The 19,164-nt window shown below is 36.8% G+C and overlaps 1 protein-coding gene across 1 annotated transcript in view; it reads right to left on the bottom strand.

Moving 5' to 3' along the window:
• LOC6046675 (protein crumbs) overlaps positions 1–19,164 on the bottom strand; it is a 130,473-nt gene that overhangs the window by 31,741 nt on the left and 79,568 nt on the right. Inside the window, 1 exon segment of the mRNA XM_038262144.1 lies at positions 13,026–13,157. Within this exon segment, the coding sequence (XP_038118072.1) occupies positions 13,026–13,157 (132 nt within the window).

Below are 19,164 nucleotides of genomic sequence, written 5' to 3'. Positions count from 1 at the left end.
CCTAAAGATAGAGCAAGAACCAGACGGGTTCTCGACCTATCTTTAAACTTCCGATCCCATCAGGCAAAACTGGGACCAGCGTGTATTTAGTAAGTAGCAAGCAAGAATATATCAGTTATCAAAAAGTCCGATATGGACTGATCTCACCAAATTTTCGAAGCAGCTGCTGCTTTCCTTATATGGTGATGATGTCCAGGTCCAGTTAAAAACATGTTGCATATCCAGCGTCGTTTCCTCGCCCAGATGTAATGCCCGATAGCGAAAGTTTCCGTACGCGACGCAAGTTCACAATATGCCATCATACAACGAAACAGCTCAAACGACGACGGCGAATTCACGCGAAACGACCGAAACATTTTCACTGTTGCTAAAAAGCGCAGTCCTAGACTTCCCGAACACTCCTGAATACAACGCGGATGATAATCAAAATCTTGTCAAAACAAGGAAAAACATAATCTTAAAAACTTTTGCAATTCCTCAGAAAACCGTTGTCAAAATTCTAGCTTTACTGTACCACAATCAAAACAAGCACTCATATTTCCGAGAGAGGTGAGTGTCATGAGCATGAGAGCCCAGATATGCCCACTGCCCACGCAGCAAAACTGACGTTTGAACAAAATGTGACAAGGAAAGCATTGCGCTGCAAGAAGCACAATAACAAAACAAATAGGAAGAAGAAAATATTGCTTTAAAATGATGAAAATCTTGAAAATTCTCTGCAATTTGCACTAGACTTCATTAAATTTCTCTTCTTTATGTATGTTTCAATCGTTTCGTCTCAACGAAAACTTATAAATCCACTGAAAACACGCCGAAAATGAAAATTATCGTGGACCGACCGAACGACGAACTTCTTCCTTACACATACAACCGGACTCCTCATAGTCCAAGTGTGAGATTCTTGTCGGAAATTCAACATTGTGGAAGGGTGCAAATCGATGTAGTAAAAAGTAATAAGTACGTCTTACACACCTTATATACTTTCAAGTATGTAAGTCAAGTATGTAAACCTCTTTTTACACCTTAGCTTCCATCCACCCCGGGATTCGAACTGACGACCTTTGGATTGTTAGTCCAACTGCCTACCAGCGACTCCACCGAGACAGGACCCAGGGAGACGACTCCTGCACCTAGACTGAGCTAACGACCTAACCTTTTTAGGTTAGTCCGGGGCCAACATTTACTTCCCGTCCGACGGAAGGCGTGATCAGACAAATCTCGTCTCGAAAAATGCCACCGGGACCTTCTGGGATCAAACCCAGGCCGATATGGTGAGAGGCAACCACGCTTACCCCTACTCCACGGGTCCCGGCTATGGAATTTCTCTAAGTATCACATAGAATTAGCCAGTACTTTTCAACTGACGATATTTCAGGAAATAATGGTCCGGTTTTCAATGTAAAAAAGTGAAACTAACTTTTTTCAATAAAAAATGATTTAACATTCTTAAATTTAAGCTTAACTTATGAAAAGATCTTTAAGTAAATAATTTCTCTTAATTCATATTTTAGACCAAATAAAAAAAATATTCAAGAAATCCACGTGATTAGTTGATGACCTCTTTTCTAAAAGTTTGAAAATATTAATTCAGTTTTGGATTGGCTTATAAAATCTACGAATTATTTGTTTTGATTTTTGATTGATTAGTGATTTTTGTTTTTAAAGCTATTCATAAACCACTTATAGACTTGAAAGACGATTTTCTCAAAAAAATTCAAGACTCACATTCCAAAAAAGCATTTAAATGAATTTGTTGCGCTTGCGAAATGTAAACTAACTCTCTAACGCCCATGGTTACTAGACTGGCTCGTCGTTATTCCCTATAAATTGAAATGCAATGCGCAAAATGTGGACGCAATCAATCGCTCCCAAATTTCAGGGAGTTGTTTAGAGGCCTAAAAGCAACCGAAAAAAAAATGTTCTAAAAATCTATCATCTCGAGCCATCCTAATGGTTACTCTAGAGCACCACTTATTTTTGTCTTTAAAATTACATTTCTCTGCTACCATGCATTTCAATCCAATTTGGTCGATTCATTTACGAGTAATGTAGAAAAACGTAATAAATCTCGATATTGCCCTGAGCGGGGAGGAGTTAACCATGAATTTAAAATTTTCATAATATATTTTTTAGAAAGCAGAAAATTTCACAAATTTTTAATTTGTTCATTTTTTATTTGGAAGGGGTGCGTGAGTGAGCCTTAAAACATTTAAATTTTTCTACAATTTTCCTGTTTTTTTATCCGATGTATCTCTGAAAACCTATTTTTAGACATGAACACACAGACACTATTTTTATCAAACATAAGTGGCTATATTTTGAAAACGGCACACTTCTTGAAAATTTCTGTAAAGTACTTTTCGATGGCAAATTGATTTCACATTAGAAACAGAGCCAAACTAAATCAGTTATTTATTTTTCTCTCGAAAAACTCATTCAAAAAATCCTAACTCGGCCAAAACTCGGCGGAAAAAATCTGGACCGTACTTCTGTATGACTCTAAAGTTGCAGGTTTTGTACAATTGAACATATACAAAAAACAAAAAGTCCAAAAAAAAGTTAATTAAGAAATCGCATTTTTATTCCGTGTACCTATTTTGTACAACCTAGCCGAAGACACCAAAGAAAACCGAAGACACCAAACCAAATTTTGAATATTTACGTGCCATTTTTTATGGAAAAATGCAAAAATTGTATAGAGCCTTGTACGGGTTAACCAATGACAAAATATGGCTTCTTGGTCATAGGGAAGTCCCCCACAAAGAATAAACCAAATGGAAAAAATCCGAAAATAAAAACAATGCATGAAGTGGGTCGATTTAGTACAGAATAGCTTCTCTAATAAAAATAGTTGACCTTGAGTTTGAAGTTTGTCGATTAAAGAATTTCTAAAATAGGTCAACTATCGCAAAACATTTGATATCACGAGTTAAATCATTTCTAAAAATATTGCACATCTTACGTTTAAGCTACCTTCAAAATTGAGTCGCTCAATCAAATGTAAATCACGAACCTTTCCTTTTTTTAATCTGGAACAGAAAGCACCCTGACCACCATTTCCAGAACCCGTTCCGCGTATTCCGTCCGAAAAACTAGGTCGGTAACCCCTGGGCCTCAGCATGGGCCGCGTGAACTGCATGAACAGGGAAAGACCTAGTTACGACGACCCATGTGCGGAGTGCATCAACACACTCGGCCGCACACTCCCCAAGCTATGCTGCGCGGGGAAGTTGCGGGGTTTGTCGCTTGTTTACACGCGCCGGTCGTGCAAGTCTCTCGCTGCGTTGCATGAGTCATGCCACGATGACTGTTGGTGGCCTACCTTTTGCATCTAGGCAGGCTTAGACTTTTCACACATGTTGGAGTGTGGTAAAATCTCTTGAAAATAGGCATAATTTATGGTTCTTGCAGCCACTTCTGCGCCACGGTTTGGAGATTTTGAACAGATCAACATTTTTGCGGTTCAGGGCACATTTCAAAGTCTGAAAGCTAGTTTTGCTTCGCAACTTTCGCACAATGCAAATAGTTTGTTTGTTGGAGGCATGATTTATTTCACCATTGTGGGATTGAACTTGAAGTTGTCAATGAACTGATTCAGGAAAGTGAAACGAAAATTACACTGCTCTAAACGATTCCAACGCTATAAATGTCCAAAATGGGAACAGTTCCTCACAACACCGGGAAATGTTCCGCTCTGTCGGGCATCAACAAACCATTTTTCGCCGTCGGTAATCAAATTATGTCCAATTTAGCCCTTTGAAAGCATGCTTCCCCGCGCTTTTTGAAGGCCCCGTTGTAATAAACACTCATAATCCGAACCAAATGAGACTGAAATTTAAATCGACACCGGTACTCCGCGGTGGCCCACCTCGAAAAAAAAGAAGACCGGAAATCAGTCCCATGAAAATTAATGTCACATTAGCGGCTGCTGAGAAAGGTTGAAAAAACGGACCAAAAAGCTGGTTAGGTTTGCTTGCATGCATGTTTGGAGTCATCAACACAACAACATTGGGGCACCGTTACATACTGATGACCACAACCAGGTGGCAGTGCATGAAACTGTATAGTTGAAAAGGTAGGCCTAATGACCTAATTTTGGAGGTGTTCCAAGGGGGCCCTTCCGACTTGGGTTTAGTGGCTTGCCCGTAATGACCTTATCTAAACCAAAAGTCCATTGAAGAAATAAAAATTTCCTGTAAAATCTTAGATTTTGTGTTTGGAGACTAGCCTTGCTTTAAACCAGGTTAGGCACTCGCTCCTAATTCCATCCAATTTGCCGATTTTCACTTATTTTGTAAAACTGTTGATAGAAACATGTTTGCTCACTTTTTCAAAATTTCATTGAAAATGATATAAAAATCAATAGCCTTTTTTCTAGAACAAATTTTGCAAACAAAACAATTGACAGTATTACCATTAGAAAATGAGCACGAAATTTGTAGCATACTCTTGGTTTGTTTAAAGTCAGCGTGTAATTTCAAGTTCAAACTTAATTTCACAATAGCGAAATAAATCATTGCGCCTACTAACAATCCACATTGTGCGAGGGTTTTGAACCAAAGCGAAATAAAAACGAGATTGAGTCGTTCGTGTTTTTTTTGTTTCCACACTAGAACGGCATTTACCATCTACGACAAGACAAGCTATAAATTAATTGGAACTTGCTTTGGACTTTGAAATTTAATTGCTGTAGAGACATGTGCCCAGAACTGTTAAAAATATGGTTATTTTGAAATCATTTAAAGTGTGAAAAGCCATTTATTAAATAAATTTGCAAAATTCAAAAACATTTCATGTGCATAATTCAGCCCGTTAATAAAACTTATTTGAAAAAGAAAATATAAACAAGAAAAATTTTAAAAACAAAAAAAATCATTCATGGGTCCTGATAATCGAGGACTGACTCGGTGCCGATCAATGGAGCACTTCCATTCGAGCAGTTTTTGCTTTTTTCTACAATGTATTTCTTATGGAGCGAACTGTCAAAAACTGCTCGACTGCGGTTGCTCCATTAGCAATTTGGTCGATTTCTTGACACAATTGAGCACCCGCAGTCGAGCAGTTTTTGACAGTTCGCTCCATAAGACTGTCTGCAGCGCGAAGTTTTATAATTGTTTCAAATTGCGAGCAGTTTTAAATTTTTAGAACTGGCGGAAATGAAACTAGAACACGGTGCTCGCAACGCGCTGCTCTAAATGTTGTTTCAAAAAAATGCTTTTAATTGTGTGCGTATGATTATCAACACAGCATCATAGTGTGTGTGTAAGAATACGTGGATATCTCTATATATCTGATTTTTTTTGAAACTGAGTTCTATTCCAGTTCCAAATCGTCTCACGTTTGAAACAAACTCGTCGAGCAGTTTTATTCCGGTTTCAAAATACTGCTCGAAAAATAAAACTGCAACTCCGCGTTGCGGGTGGTCTGTTTTAGTTCTATTTGAAAAATGAAACAGCTAGAACAAAGTAGAGCCGCGTTGCAACCAGTCTAAGAAATACATTGTAGAAAAAAGCAAAAACGAATGGAAGAGCTCCATTATCCAAATCTTTTGTGATTTGCTTGGCCTGCTAAGAACGTCGATGACACTCACACTAGAACATGCTCAGAGAGGAGCGAAGATCATGAATTAAGAGCACAGTCGATTTGATTGTTGCATATTTCAAGTACACAGCAAAAAATCCGATGATAAAACCGCATGCAAAAGCATGCACATCACCTTCGTCAAAATAAACACTTAATATTACACACTGCATGTACATTTTTTGCAAAAACAAAAAAAAAAGTTGCAACCAACGAGATTCAAACCCAGCACCAACAGTGAGGACTGGCGCCTTATCCCGCTCGGCCATCAGACCGAGGAAACACTGTAAGGATAAACGCATATATGAGCTTGACATTTCGGTCACGTAGGTTTCCCATACTGATGGGCTACATATTTTAAGGTGTAAAATTACATAAAATTGCATAAAATAATGCAATATTTATTTTACACCCAGGCCTCTTACACGCAACTGGATTACTACCTTTTTAGCTGTGTGTGTAGCTGTCAAATGATCCTTTGATATTATTGTTATTGTTTGCTATTTTGTTTGATGACAGTGATTAAAACAACTATTGCTGATTTTAAATCAGTATGGAGCGATAAAGCTTAACAAGTCAAGTAAGAGGGTGAGCCTGAGCAGAATAGAGAGAGTAATCAGTAGTGATTGGCGACAATCGTTAGACGGTCTTCAGAGCAAGTTTGCGTTGCGTTTAGGAGTGACGATTCTCGAGATTTTCAATTTCCCGGAAATCGAGAGTTGAATTTGGCCATTTCCCGGGAATTCCCGGGACCCGCGAGTTTGTTTTGACTGTGCCAATAATGCCAACATTTAAAATGAAAGTTATAAATTTGTTTCTTTTTAATGAATTCAGTTACAAATAATTCATTCTAATACTTTGAAACGTTTATTTGAGTTGCCTTATTATTTTGAGGAACTATATAAAACCTTTGATGTTTTTTTCTGAAATGTTCTGAAATCGTTTTTTGAGCTTTTTAAGACTCAAAACAAAAATTTAAAATATTAACAAAACTTAATTCGCACTGAGTGATTTTTCAAAAGTTGCACAAAATTGTTATTAAAATTAAATAATAAATAATTTCCCAGTATAGGGAATTTTGCAAAATGATAAACAACGACACAAAACAACAACAAATTAAACTTTTTTTTTGTAAAATTTAAGGTCAGCTGTAAATATTTATTGATGAAATATTTACAGTTATCAGTAAAATCCATAAAATTACAAAAACTAGATTATGAAGATTGTTATGCTCGAGATAAGATATGGAAATTGAACTTAACTGGAAAAATCTTTTCCCTCTTAGAAATAAAATAAATATTTGAAAATAGACAGTTGATTTAATTTATGGGGTGTTACTGCAAAATATTTTTTAAGGTAAATTTTGAGGTCCATTTTTTTCGGCTTCTCTCAATTGTAGTTTTTGGAATTTTTGACAAAGTTAAAATTTACACTTTCTGAATAAGAAGAGCAGAGAAGCATTGCACAGTAAAAATTGTATAAATTTGGATGGTGTAATTTTGGAAGGTTGAATATTACCTCTTTTATGATGTAATTTTACCTCAATTTAGACTGAAAAATCGACATTACAATAGAAAAGTGATAAAATTTCACATTTCAGAGGTAAAATTACACATTTTTTTAACATAAAAGATGTACTTCTTCCCATATGTAATATTACCATGATTTTTTTTTCTGTGTGGTTTATTCGAACTTGAACATCGAACATTGAACATTCAATGTTCAAAACAATTTTGAATTCTTCAAATGGTTTTCTGATTAGTTTATATAATTTTGCTTAGATATTTATTGATTTAAAATTTCCCGGGAGTCTCGACCAAATTTCTCGGGAATCGAGAAATAGTCGATTTCCTGGGATTTTATTCCCGGGAATTCCCGCTCGTCACCCTCTAATTGCGTTTGAATTCTGCTCGCGACTAAAGGGTTGATTTTGAGCTATCAAAACTTTTGTATTATTTTTTTAAGTTGAAAATGTTTATTTGCCGATGCCGATTGTCAGTTGAATAATGGCTAATTAAATACCACTGAGATTAGCCAACAACAAATGGCTAAATCTAAGCAATAAGTGGTGCAATCAGCAAAATGTTAAAAATAAAATTGAAGCAAATATTCTAACTTTTCAAAAATGTTTTTCTTCATAAAAAATTGAAAAACTAACTTAATCCACCTATGTGGTTGTTGCCTTCCTCACTTTTTACCAACATTTGGTGATGTGATGGGTTTGGACACAAATTCTATCTATCTTCTATATAGGGGAAATCTACCCATTTTAATCCTAATAAGCGGTCGTGTTTGAATGATGCTGGATAATCTAGAGTCTCCCTTGAATTTTACTAAAACCAAGTACACCAACGAGTAGAGCAAGTTTTTGTGAACATTTCTGTTTATTGTCACTTTCACTAAAAGTTATTCTATTTCTTTACCAATCATTTAACAAAAAAAAAATCCCAAGGGTATTCTAATCGAGGCGAATGCATTGGGCCACGCCCATTTTTCTAATATCGGCTTAGTTCTTTTTTCTTCCAACACTCTGTCGAGTGTTGCCATTTGCGCTGACAGTTCAAACGAACACTCACGAAAAGTGGCATTTATAGGGAAAGTTTCCTGGCATCGCTGGCTGTGCTGCTGGTGGTGTGGACGGCCAGCCTTTGTTCTTTTTTGCCTTCGTCTCTCGCTCGGTTTTCTTCAGCCTTCGAGTGGAATGCAAAGTGAAAATTGAAACGTCAAACGACTTGGCGCGTTTGTTTTTGATGGCGCTTGCTAATTTATTACATTTTTCGGGATTATTCTTCAATTGAGTGCCTTAATAATGATCAAAAGAACATGTTGCCGGTAGTTGGAAGCAATTTCATATCTTAAGAGCCGTGAAAAAGTAAGCGAAAGTGAAAAGTTAATTTTGGCGATATTCATTAAGCGTTTGAGGGATTCTCGTGTGTGTCACTGTGTGTGCCAACAAAATGATGAGAAGTGGTCTCGCAAAATACAAATTATGATCAAAAGTGCATTAAATGTGATCTTTTGGCCAGTAAGTGGCATACATTTGCGTGCTTACTCGAGGCGGTGCTGTTGCTGGTAAGTTTATAGCCCAAATAGTATTTTTGGAGCTTTAATCGAGCATCAAACTCTCCATATGACGAAGATAGGTTTTTGATTGGAAAGGGTAGATTTCCCCTATATACAAAATTTCGACGGTTTTGTTCGAACGCGAATCAATTCAACACGGAACGTCCGATCGAGGTGCTCTTTGTTGCGTTGGGTTCGTATGGTAAGTTCGTGAGTCCAAAGGAAGGTTCTTACGTCAAAAAGTTACAACTTTGGCCACTCCACAACAAACGAAAAAAAGCAGAACGAAGTTTGTCAGGTAAGGCTTGTTTCTCAATAAAGAAATACACAAATGTCACTTAAGCGGTCATAACTTGAGACTGAGCGTTGTCAGATCTTCAATGTATTGGACTCATTGGAAAGGTCTTTTGATGGCCTATTTAACGATGGGTTGGATAATGGATCCGGACATAGTTTACATACATTTAAGTGAGATCCGGGTTAAAAAAAATACATAAATATCACTTAAGTGGTCACAACTCGAGACAGGTTTGCCAGATCTTCAATGTTTTGGATTCATTGGAAAGGTCTTTCGATTACCTACCCATCGATGGGTTGGATGATGGATCCGGACATAGTTTACATACATTTAAGTGAGATCCGGCATCAAAAAAGTACATAAATATCACTTAAGTGGTCATAACATGAGACAGGGTTGCCAGATCTTCAATGTTTTGAACTCATTGGAAAGGTCTTTCGATTACCTATCCAACGATGGGTCGAATGATGGATCCGTACACAGTTTACATACATTCAAGTGAGATCCGGCTGCAAAAAAGTACATAAATATCACTTAAGTGGTCATAACTCGAGACAGGGTTGCCAGATCTTCAATGTATTAGACTCATTGGAAAGGTCTTTTGATAACCTATCCAACGATGGGTTAGATAATGGATCCGGACATAATTTACATACATTTAAGTGAGATCCGGCATCAAAAAAGTACATAAATATCACTTAAGTGGTCATAACGTGGTCATAACATGAGACAGGGTTGCCAGATCTTCAATGTTTTGGACTCATTGGAAAGGTCTTTCGATTACCTATCCAACGATGGGTCGAATGATGGATCCGGACACAGTTTACATACATTTAAGTGAGATCCGGCTGCAAAAAAGTACATAAATATCACTTAAGTGGTCATAACTCGAGACAGAGTTGCCAGATCTTCAATGTTTTGGACTCATTGGAAAGGTCTTTTGAATACCTAACCAACGATGGGTCGAATGATGGATCCGGACATAGTTTACATACATTTAAGTGAGATCCGGCTGCAAAAAAGTACATAAATATCACTTAAGTGGTCATAACTCGAGACAGGGTTGCCAGATCTTCAATGTTTTGGACTCTTTGAAAAGGTCTTTTGATTACCTATCCAACGATGGGTTGAATGATGGATCCGGGCATAGTTTTCATACATTTAAGTGAGATCCGGCTTCAAAAAAGTACATAAATATCACTTAAGTGGTTATAACTCGAGACAGGGTTGCCAGATCTTCAATGTATTGGACTCATTGGAAAGGTCTTTTGATGACCTATCCAACGATGAGTTGGATAATGGATCCGGACATAGTTTACATACATTTAAGTGAGATCCGGCATCAAAAAAGTACATAAATATCACTTAAGTGGTCATAACTTGAGACAGGGTTGCCAGAACTTCAATGTTTTGGACTCGTTGGAAAGGTCTTTTGATAACCTAACCAACGATGGGTCGGGTGATGGGTCTGGACATAGTTTACATGCATTTATGTGAGATCCGATTCGCAACTCTGACACTTTTTTATACTTAACTTTTGAACTACTTATCGGATCTTCAAACAATTCAATGGTGCAGTATGGGGCACCAAACCGGATCGAATGCAACTTATTTGACTCAAATCGGATCAGCCAGTGCCGAGAAAACTTGGCAAGAATTTTGAGCACCAAGGGGAATACACACACACATACACACACACACACAGACATTTGTTCAGTTTTCGATTCTGAGTCGATAGGTATACATGAATATAGGTCTACGAGCTGTTTTTCAAAAGTTCATTTTTCGAGCAGGATTATAGCCTTACCTCAGTGAGGAAGGCAAAACAAAAGTCGACAATTTTCTACAAAAAGTGCATTTCGATCAGTTTTATCATTTCCGATTGCTTATAAGTTAAACATCTAAAAAAGATTTTTTTAATTTGTTTCGACCACAACTTTGCATTTTACAAAAATCTCAATTTTCACGAAAAATACTAAGGGCACAAAATTTGCGCTTTCCAAATTTTAAAATATAACGTGAAATTATGTTATTTCATGTACCTATTTTTCTATAAAGTACTATTCATTACCCACAACCAGGGCTTGGACGGGTAACGGTCAGTGACTGGAACTGAGTGACATTTAGAGCCTAACATTTGAAAAGGGCACATTCTTTCAAATGACAGTTTACATAAGGTGTTAGAGGGGTATACTTTGTTTACAAAAGTTATGTGCTCTAATGAAATGGAAGGCACGATTTGAGCGTTCTATCAGACAACATTTATCATCGGTAATATTTGACAATACAACAATATTTCGGTTTTTGCTTTTTGGGTGTTTTTTAAACCGTCCGGATATTAAAAACACAGAAAAGCAAAAACTGAAAATTTGGTTTATTGGACTAAAAAAAAAAACAAACAAAGCGCTTGTCGTGTACGTCGCGTCATTCTGGGCGCGAAAGTTTGTGAAGGCACTTCATGAAAACAAACAAAGCCGAGCTCGGAGCTCTCGCAGCTACCCGACACAAAGCATGTGCTCTCTCTTTTTTTCTCTCTCAACCTCTTTTGTTTCCTCGTGTGGTGCTGCGTGTTGACAGCAATCATTTGAATGCAGTCATGGTGAAGGAGCATGTGAAGGAGATTAGTTCTAGAGTTTTATTTTAAAATGGTTCTACAAGCTTTTGCGTTTCATATTTCCAAAAAAAAAAAGAAAACGCCAGGGTTAATTTTTTAAATTTTAGTTTCTATTATCCGAAGTTCGATTATCCGAAGGTTTGTATGGGACTTCGAATAATCGAATCATGAACAAAAAAAAGTGTTTCTGTTTTCTTACTTTTAACATCAATTTAAAGTAACGCGACCCAATTTTAGTAAAATTTTGATGGTTTATTGCCTTTAAAATGAAAAATGCATTTTTCAATATTTCATCTCCGCCATTTTGGCCACCATCTTTGTTTTAAATTTTCCAAATCATTATAGAGGAGTTTATGAGTCATACTTGAGCTCGACAATCAAAAATAAGACCATCGATTTTTTTTTCGTTATTCGATTATCCGAAACGAGTTTTTCAGAGGCCTTCGGTTATAAAAGTAACTTTGGATAATCGAATTACTGCAAAATGTCTTTGCATTTTTTAAATGTATTTAGATTCAATTTTAGGTAATATTCCCAGACTTTAAGGTAATTTTGGGATAATATTTGAGTTCATCTACCCAAATTAGGACAACAACAAATAAAAAATGTGATTGGATTATCTGAAGTGGATTTTTTGCGAGTATTTTAACTAATGGAGTCTGGACTGTAGTTCCAGGGATTTATCTTTCTAAGAAATAACCCAAATATCAGTATGAAATCATACAAAATATCACAAAGAATGTTTTGAAGCCAAAATAAGCTAAAAAATAGCAAATACCTATCTGCTAAAAACATGTATCAACATATGACGGATCGTTATTGTGTAGTCATATCTTTAGCTGATTCGAATACAAAAAAAAACATGTTTTTTGATAATATTTAACATTTAATTTTCATCCAACTCAAGTAAAAATTTCCATCATAGCAATGCCGAAAACTCTGTTTGATTGCGGGGTGCAAATTAGATCCACAATCACTTTTTTCCACGGCCTCACAACTGATCAGCTTTTTATAATCGTAACCTTGTCCGCACTTTGCTCATCGTTTCAACAGTGAACCATGATCAGCCAACCGACAAATCCGCACATTCCCGTTAAATCTGTTCCACCGCGGAATGTGTGTTTCTCCATCAAGGTTGCGTAATCATACACCGAGGGGCCCGTTTAACCCTACTTTTTTTTCGAAAATTGATGAAAAAAGGCGCTAATAGCTTATCATTAGTGGTCTGGGTTGGAGAGGGGGAGAGGAGCGGGGAAGTACGTGCCGATTTTTTTTGTTCATTTTCGGGAATCTATAATTACACACACCTCAAACTAGACCGCGTGCTTTTCCGAGCGTTCAACTGACAGCTGCGAAAAAAATCTCAAAAAAATCTAGAAAAAGCTTTGAACTACGACGTGGGTCAAACTGCGTTAGCGATGCGTAAAGCGAAACGTTCTGAAGAGAGAAAGAAGAAACAAACGAACTTACCACGGCATGTCTTAAAGCTAATCGCCGAATGGCTCCATAGGGTCATTGGCGTCTTTAACCTAAGGTACGCTGAACCATTGAAGTAGGCCTCCTTTTCCACCTGTATCGAGGCGGTTCGCGTTGAGCATAGCACTGAAAGAAAGAAGAAGAAAACGTGGAAAAAAACATTAGAACACTAGATTGAAGCACGGCGGTAGGAAAAGACTTCTTTTAACGCCAGCGAATGATTAGAACGAAACAAAGGACTTAATTTGGAGCGGGCGCGCTGGGCAAAGAATATTAGGTGATTAGTTTAGGTAAGGTTTGGTTTTTTTTGTCGGACTTTGCCTCGAAAATTATCGGCCCTCGCCTCACTGTAGACTGTATTCCTCTTCTAATTGGAAGAATTGTTTTTTATGGGGGCGTTTTTTGGAGCTTTATGCGGGCGATTACACCGGAAATTTGAGTTGAAGAGGATTGTCTTTTCTATGGTTTCAAAATGATTGATAGAATTGTTTTTTGAATTCATCATATTGATATTTAAGCTTATTTAATTTAGTCTCTATAACAAAAATTCATCGATTGATTATTTTTCACCGAGAATTGCAAAATTTGGCTTGCTTGAGCAATATTCTAACAGCTTGCGTTGACGCACGAGCAAGCTAGAGGAAAATTTACATATTTTTAGGTTATCGAGAAATTCCATGTCAAATAGGGAATCGGTTGTACCGAACCCTCTCCGATTTCAATGAAACTTTTTTTTTCATAAGATCAATGAAACTTTGTAGACATGTACATGTACGCTTATGTAAGCCATTTTTATGTATATGGAGCCAGTTTCACTCGAAAAAGACATGTGAGAAGGGCGTAAGTGTTTAAAATATTTTTGTAATTCGTAATTTAAATACTTCTGTACCTCGAAGCCGTTGCATCCTATCAAATGTGGTCAAAGACAAAAATACACTGAAAGAAAAAAACACACCACATTTATGAGATTTTTTGATTTTTAAGTTTAAAGAACAAATTTGAACGTAAGCCCACATTTTTTTTTTCGTACAATTTTTTGTCTATCTTTTTCTGTTTTTTTTTTTTTCTATTTTTTTTACTATCCAGGTTACTACCATCCACTGAACTACACTTATTTAGTTTTCAGTTATGAGCAATGTTATTAGCTTATTTCTGTAAGCCAATATTAACAATTGAAGCGTCTGTGTTTCGCGAACGGATTTTCTGATCGGTTTGGTTTCTTCGGCAAAGTTTGTTGGTATTGCGTGGAAATTCTTGAAAAAAAAATCACCGATATCTTTAATTTGACATTAAACACAAAGAATTAACCCCGCAACACAATCTGTCTTGAAAAATCTCATTATATCAGTGTTTCTCAATCGGTAAGGAATCCCCCCCCTGGGGAAATATACCCTTTCTAATCAAACACCTATCTTCGTCATATGGAGAGTATGATGCTCGATTTAAGCTCCAAAAATACTATTTAGGCTATAAACTTACCAGCAACAACGATTTCAAAGCGCTTAAGATAAAAAATTGCTTCCAACTACCGGCAACATGTTCTTTTGCACATTAGTTAGTCATTCATTCGAAAAATAATCCCGAAACATGAAAATAATTAGCAAGCGCCATCAAAAAAACAACGAGCCAAGTCTTTTGACGTTTGAATTTTGACGACCCATTCCAATCGAAGGCTGAAGAAAACCGAGCGAGAAGCGAAAAAAATAAAGAACAATGGGTGACTGCAAACACCACCAGCAGCGCCTGTTGGAGTGAGCCAGTGATGCCAGGAAACTTTCGCTATGAATGCTACTTTCCGTGAGTGTTCGCTTAAAATTTCATCAATTTTGGCAGCACTAAGCAGGCCCAAAAGAGCGCTGGAAGAAAAAAAGAACTAAGCTGAAAATAAAATAATGGACGTAGCCCAATGCACTCGACTGATAAGAATGCATTTTTTGAAAGGTTTTTTTTAATGCTTGTAAAAGGAATAGCATAACTTTTAATAAAAGTGAAAATAAACAAAAATGTTCACAAAAAGTTGCTCTACTCGTTGGTGTACTTGGTTTTAGTGAATTTAAAGGACAATCCAGATTTTCCAGCATCATTCAAACACGACCGCTTATTAGGCTTAAAATGGGCATATTTCCCCTAGTTTTCAAAAATTAGCTGTATTCAATGTTTGAAAATCTTCTAAATATGAGCAGGGTTTTAGTTTTTTTAAATATTTTCCTCGAGTTCTCAGCTTTTTTTTCGATTATGAGCTGCTCTTATTTTTGTTTGTAGGAGATCTTTCTTCAATACTTTTTTTTATTTTTTTATCAGGTTATGCATTCCATTCAACATAACCAAAATATGAAAAATTGGTAAAACAAATCGTTAGGAATTTGTTCTTTTATTGCAAGAGTTTTCTATTTGTACTGAAAAATTCAATAATTGTAAATAAATCATCATGACTTTTATGAATTGATACTAAATTAAAAACTAACTTAATCCACCTATGTGGTTGGAGCCTTCCTCACTTATTACCAACAATGGCTGATATGATGGAATTGTAGAAAAATTTTATCTATTTTTAAGATCCGGAATAAAAAAGTACATAAATATCACTTAAGTGTGCATATCTCGAGACAGGGTTGCCAGATCTTCAATGTTTTAGGCTCTTTGGAAAGATCTTCTGATAACCTAATCAACGATGGGTTGGATGGTGGATCCGGACATAGTTTACATACATTTAAGTGAGATCCGGCATCCAAAAAGTACATAAATATCACTTAAGTGTGCATATCTCGAGACAGGGTTGCCAGATCTTCAATGTTTTAGGCTCTTTGGAAAGATCTTCTGATAACCTAATCAACGATGGGTTGGATGGTGGATCCGGACATAGTTTACATACATTTAAGTGAGATCCGGCATCCAAAAAGTACATAAATATCACTTAAGTGTGCATATCTCGAGACAGGGTTGCCAGATCTTCAATGTTTTAGGCTCTTTGGAAAGATCTTCTGATAACCTAATCAACGATGGGTTGGATGGTGGATCTGGACATAGTTTACATACATTTAAGTGAGATCCGGCATCCAAAAAGTACATAAATATCACTTAAGTGGACATATCTCGAGACAGGGTTGCCAGATCTTAAATGTTTTGGACTCATGGGAAAGGTCCTTTGATAACCTAACCAACGATGGGTTGGATGGTGGATCCGGACATAGTTTACATACATTTAAGTGAGATCCGGCATTAAAAAAGTACATCAATATCACTTAAGTGTGCATATCTCGAGACAGGGTTGCCAGATCTTCAATGTTTTGGACTCGTTGGAAAGGTCTTTTGTTAACCTAACCAACGATGGGTCGGATAGTGGATCCGGACATAGTTTACATACATTTAAGTGAGATCCGGCTTCCAAAAAGTACATCAATATCACTTAAGTGGCCATATCTCGAGACAGGGTTGCCAGATCTTCAATGTTTTTGGCTCGTTGGAAAGGTTTTTTGATAACCTAACCAACGATGGGTCGGATGATGGACCCGGACATAGTTTACATACATTTAAGTGAGATCCGGATATATGTGAAAATACATTTTTATACATAACTTTTGAACTACTTATCGAAACTTCAATCTGTATAAAACTCGATCTATGGGACCCTAAACCAAGTCGAATGCAACAAGTTCGGGTCAAATCGGTTCAGCCAGTGCCGAGAAACATGAGCTAGTTTGTTGGTCACATACATACATACACACACACATACACACACACATACACACACACATACACACACACATACACACAGACATTTGTTCAGTTTTCGATTCTGAGTCGATATGTATACATGAAGGTGGGTCTACGACGTTTTTTTGCAAAGTTCATTTTTAGAGCAGGATTATAGCCTTACCTCAGTGAGGAAGGCAAAATTGAAGGGGGAATTAAGGTCTTGACAGTATTCTAAGGGGGAATTCGTCGAAAAAGGTTGAGCACCACTGCTTTAAGGGATATCCTGGAAAATCCCGGGTAATTTTAGGAACCAACCCGTATATGTTTGTTTTGACATTAGGATGACCTACACCGTGCTAGGGTGGTCCCTAATTTGGCAATTTTTAGCAAAAACCACATTTTTCAAAAAATCATAACTCCACTCCATTTCAACCGATTTTTGTTGTCTTGGAAGCAAATGATAGGTGCACGCAGAAAAATAAGTCATATTTGAATCAACAAAACGTTTTGTTGATTTGAAAATCAAGATTTTTGTTGAATCAATGTCAAAGCAACTTTTCCAAAACAACAAAAGTTTTTTGTGGAATAGAGAAAAACAAGGTTTGTTGCAACGCAAAAACGGCGTTGATTATATTCAACAAAAAATTTGTTGAATCAAACCTCGTACAGGCTGATTCTACAAAATATTTTTCTGCGTGTGGGTAATTCTCCGCCAACTCGCACAGCAGCTGCCCCGACCCCTCTTCGATTTGCGTGAAACTTTGTTCTAAGGGGTAACTTTTGTCACTGATCATGAATTCGAGGTCCGTTTTTTGATATCTCGTGACGGAGGGGCGGTACTTTTATGTAAATTAGATTTGATGGCGTACTCAGAATTCCGAAAAAAAACTTATGTTCCATAGGAGCAATTCTCTACGAAATCGGTCTTTTTTCTTCAATTTTAATTTTTGTATTTTTTAATCCGACTGAAACTTTTTTGGTGCCTTCGGTATGCCCAAAGAAGCCATTGTGCATCATTAGTTTGTCCATATAATTTTCCATACAAATTTGGCAGCTGTCCATACAAAAATGATGTATGAAAATTCAAAAATCTGTATCTTTTGAAGGAATTTCTTGATCGATTTGGTGTCTTCAGCAAAGTTGTAGGTATGGATCCGGACTACACTGGAAAAAAATAATACACGGTAAAAAAAATTGGTGATTTTTTTATTTAACTTTTTATCACTAAAACTTGATTTTCAAAAAAACACTATTTTTATTTTTTTTTTATTTTTTGATATGTTTTAGAAGACATGCCAACTTTTCAGAAATTTCCAGAATGGGCAAAAAATCATTCACCGAGTTATGAATTTTTTGATCAATACTGATTTTTTTTTAAATCGGAATTTTGGTCGCAAAAATTTTTCAACTTAATTTTTCGATGTAAAATCAAATTTGCAATCAAAAAGTACTTTAGTGAAATTTTGATAAAGCGCACCGTTTTCAAGTTAAATCCATATTTAGGTGACTTTTTTGAAAATAGTTGAAGTTTTTCATTTTTTTAAATTAGTGCACATGTTTGTCCACTTTTGACAAAAATATTTTTGAAAATCTGAGAAAATTCTCTATATTTTGCTTACTCGGACTTTGTTGATACGACCTTTAGTTCCTGAGATATTGCAATGCAAAGGTTTAAAAACAGGAAAATTGATGTTTTCTAAGGGTGGATTTTCATGGATTTTTCGATGACCGACATCGAAAGCGGCTTTCGATGCTCGTGGTCATATTTTGCCGAAAACTCATTTTTATCAATCAGGTTAAATCGCAAAATGGTTTGGATTGATATTTTATGGTAGTATAAGCACAAACAAACACATACCATCGCCGGAAAGTTGCGAAAATGCGATTTTCCGACTTTTCATTTTCGATGCACGAGCATCTTTAGACGACCGACATCGAAAGCATACTCACGACCATGCTTTGCTAAAATGTCCGTGCATTGAAACTCGATGCTCGTTCAGTGCCTTTTTGCTACCTCAGCGGCACCCTAGACACAAACCTAAATAACGCTTTGAAACGCTTGGTACGGGATGGGAATGAAACTTGACGAAACAAATTCTATCTGTCAAACCAGACCTTGTCAACAATCAAAACAGCTGATTTTGCATGGTGAAATGGTGGACATTGTTTTGCAGGAGGAATCCGTCCACCGGTGGTTGGATCTCGGAGTATTGTTTTACCGGAGAAATCCGTCCACCGGTGGTCGGATTTCAGGGCATTGTTTTGCAGGAGGAATCCCTCCACCGGTGGTTGGATTTCGGTGCATTGTTTTGCAGGAGGAATCCGTTCACCGGTGGACGGATTTTAGGGCATTGTTTTGCAGGAGGAATCCGTCCACCGGTGGACGGATTGCCTGGCCAAGTTGACAAGAGGAACTTGTCCACCGGTAGAAGGATTT

Source organism: Culex quinquefasciatus, chromosome 3 (assembly GCF_015732765.1).
Source record: "Culex quinquefasciatus strain JHB chromosome 3, VPISU_Cqui_1.0_pri_paternal, whole genome shotgun sequence".
Classification (NCBI taxonomy): domain Eukaryota; kingdom Metazoa; phylum Arthropoda; class Insecta; order Diptera; family Culicidae; genus Culex; species Culex quinquefasciatus.
This window is presented reverse-complemented; position numbering and strand designations above follow the sequence as displayed.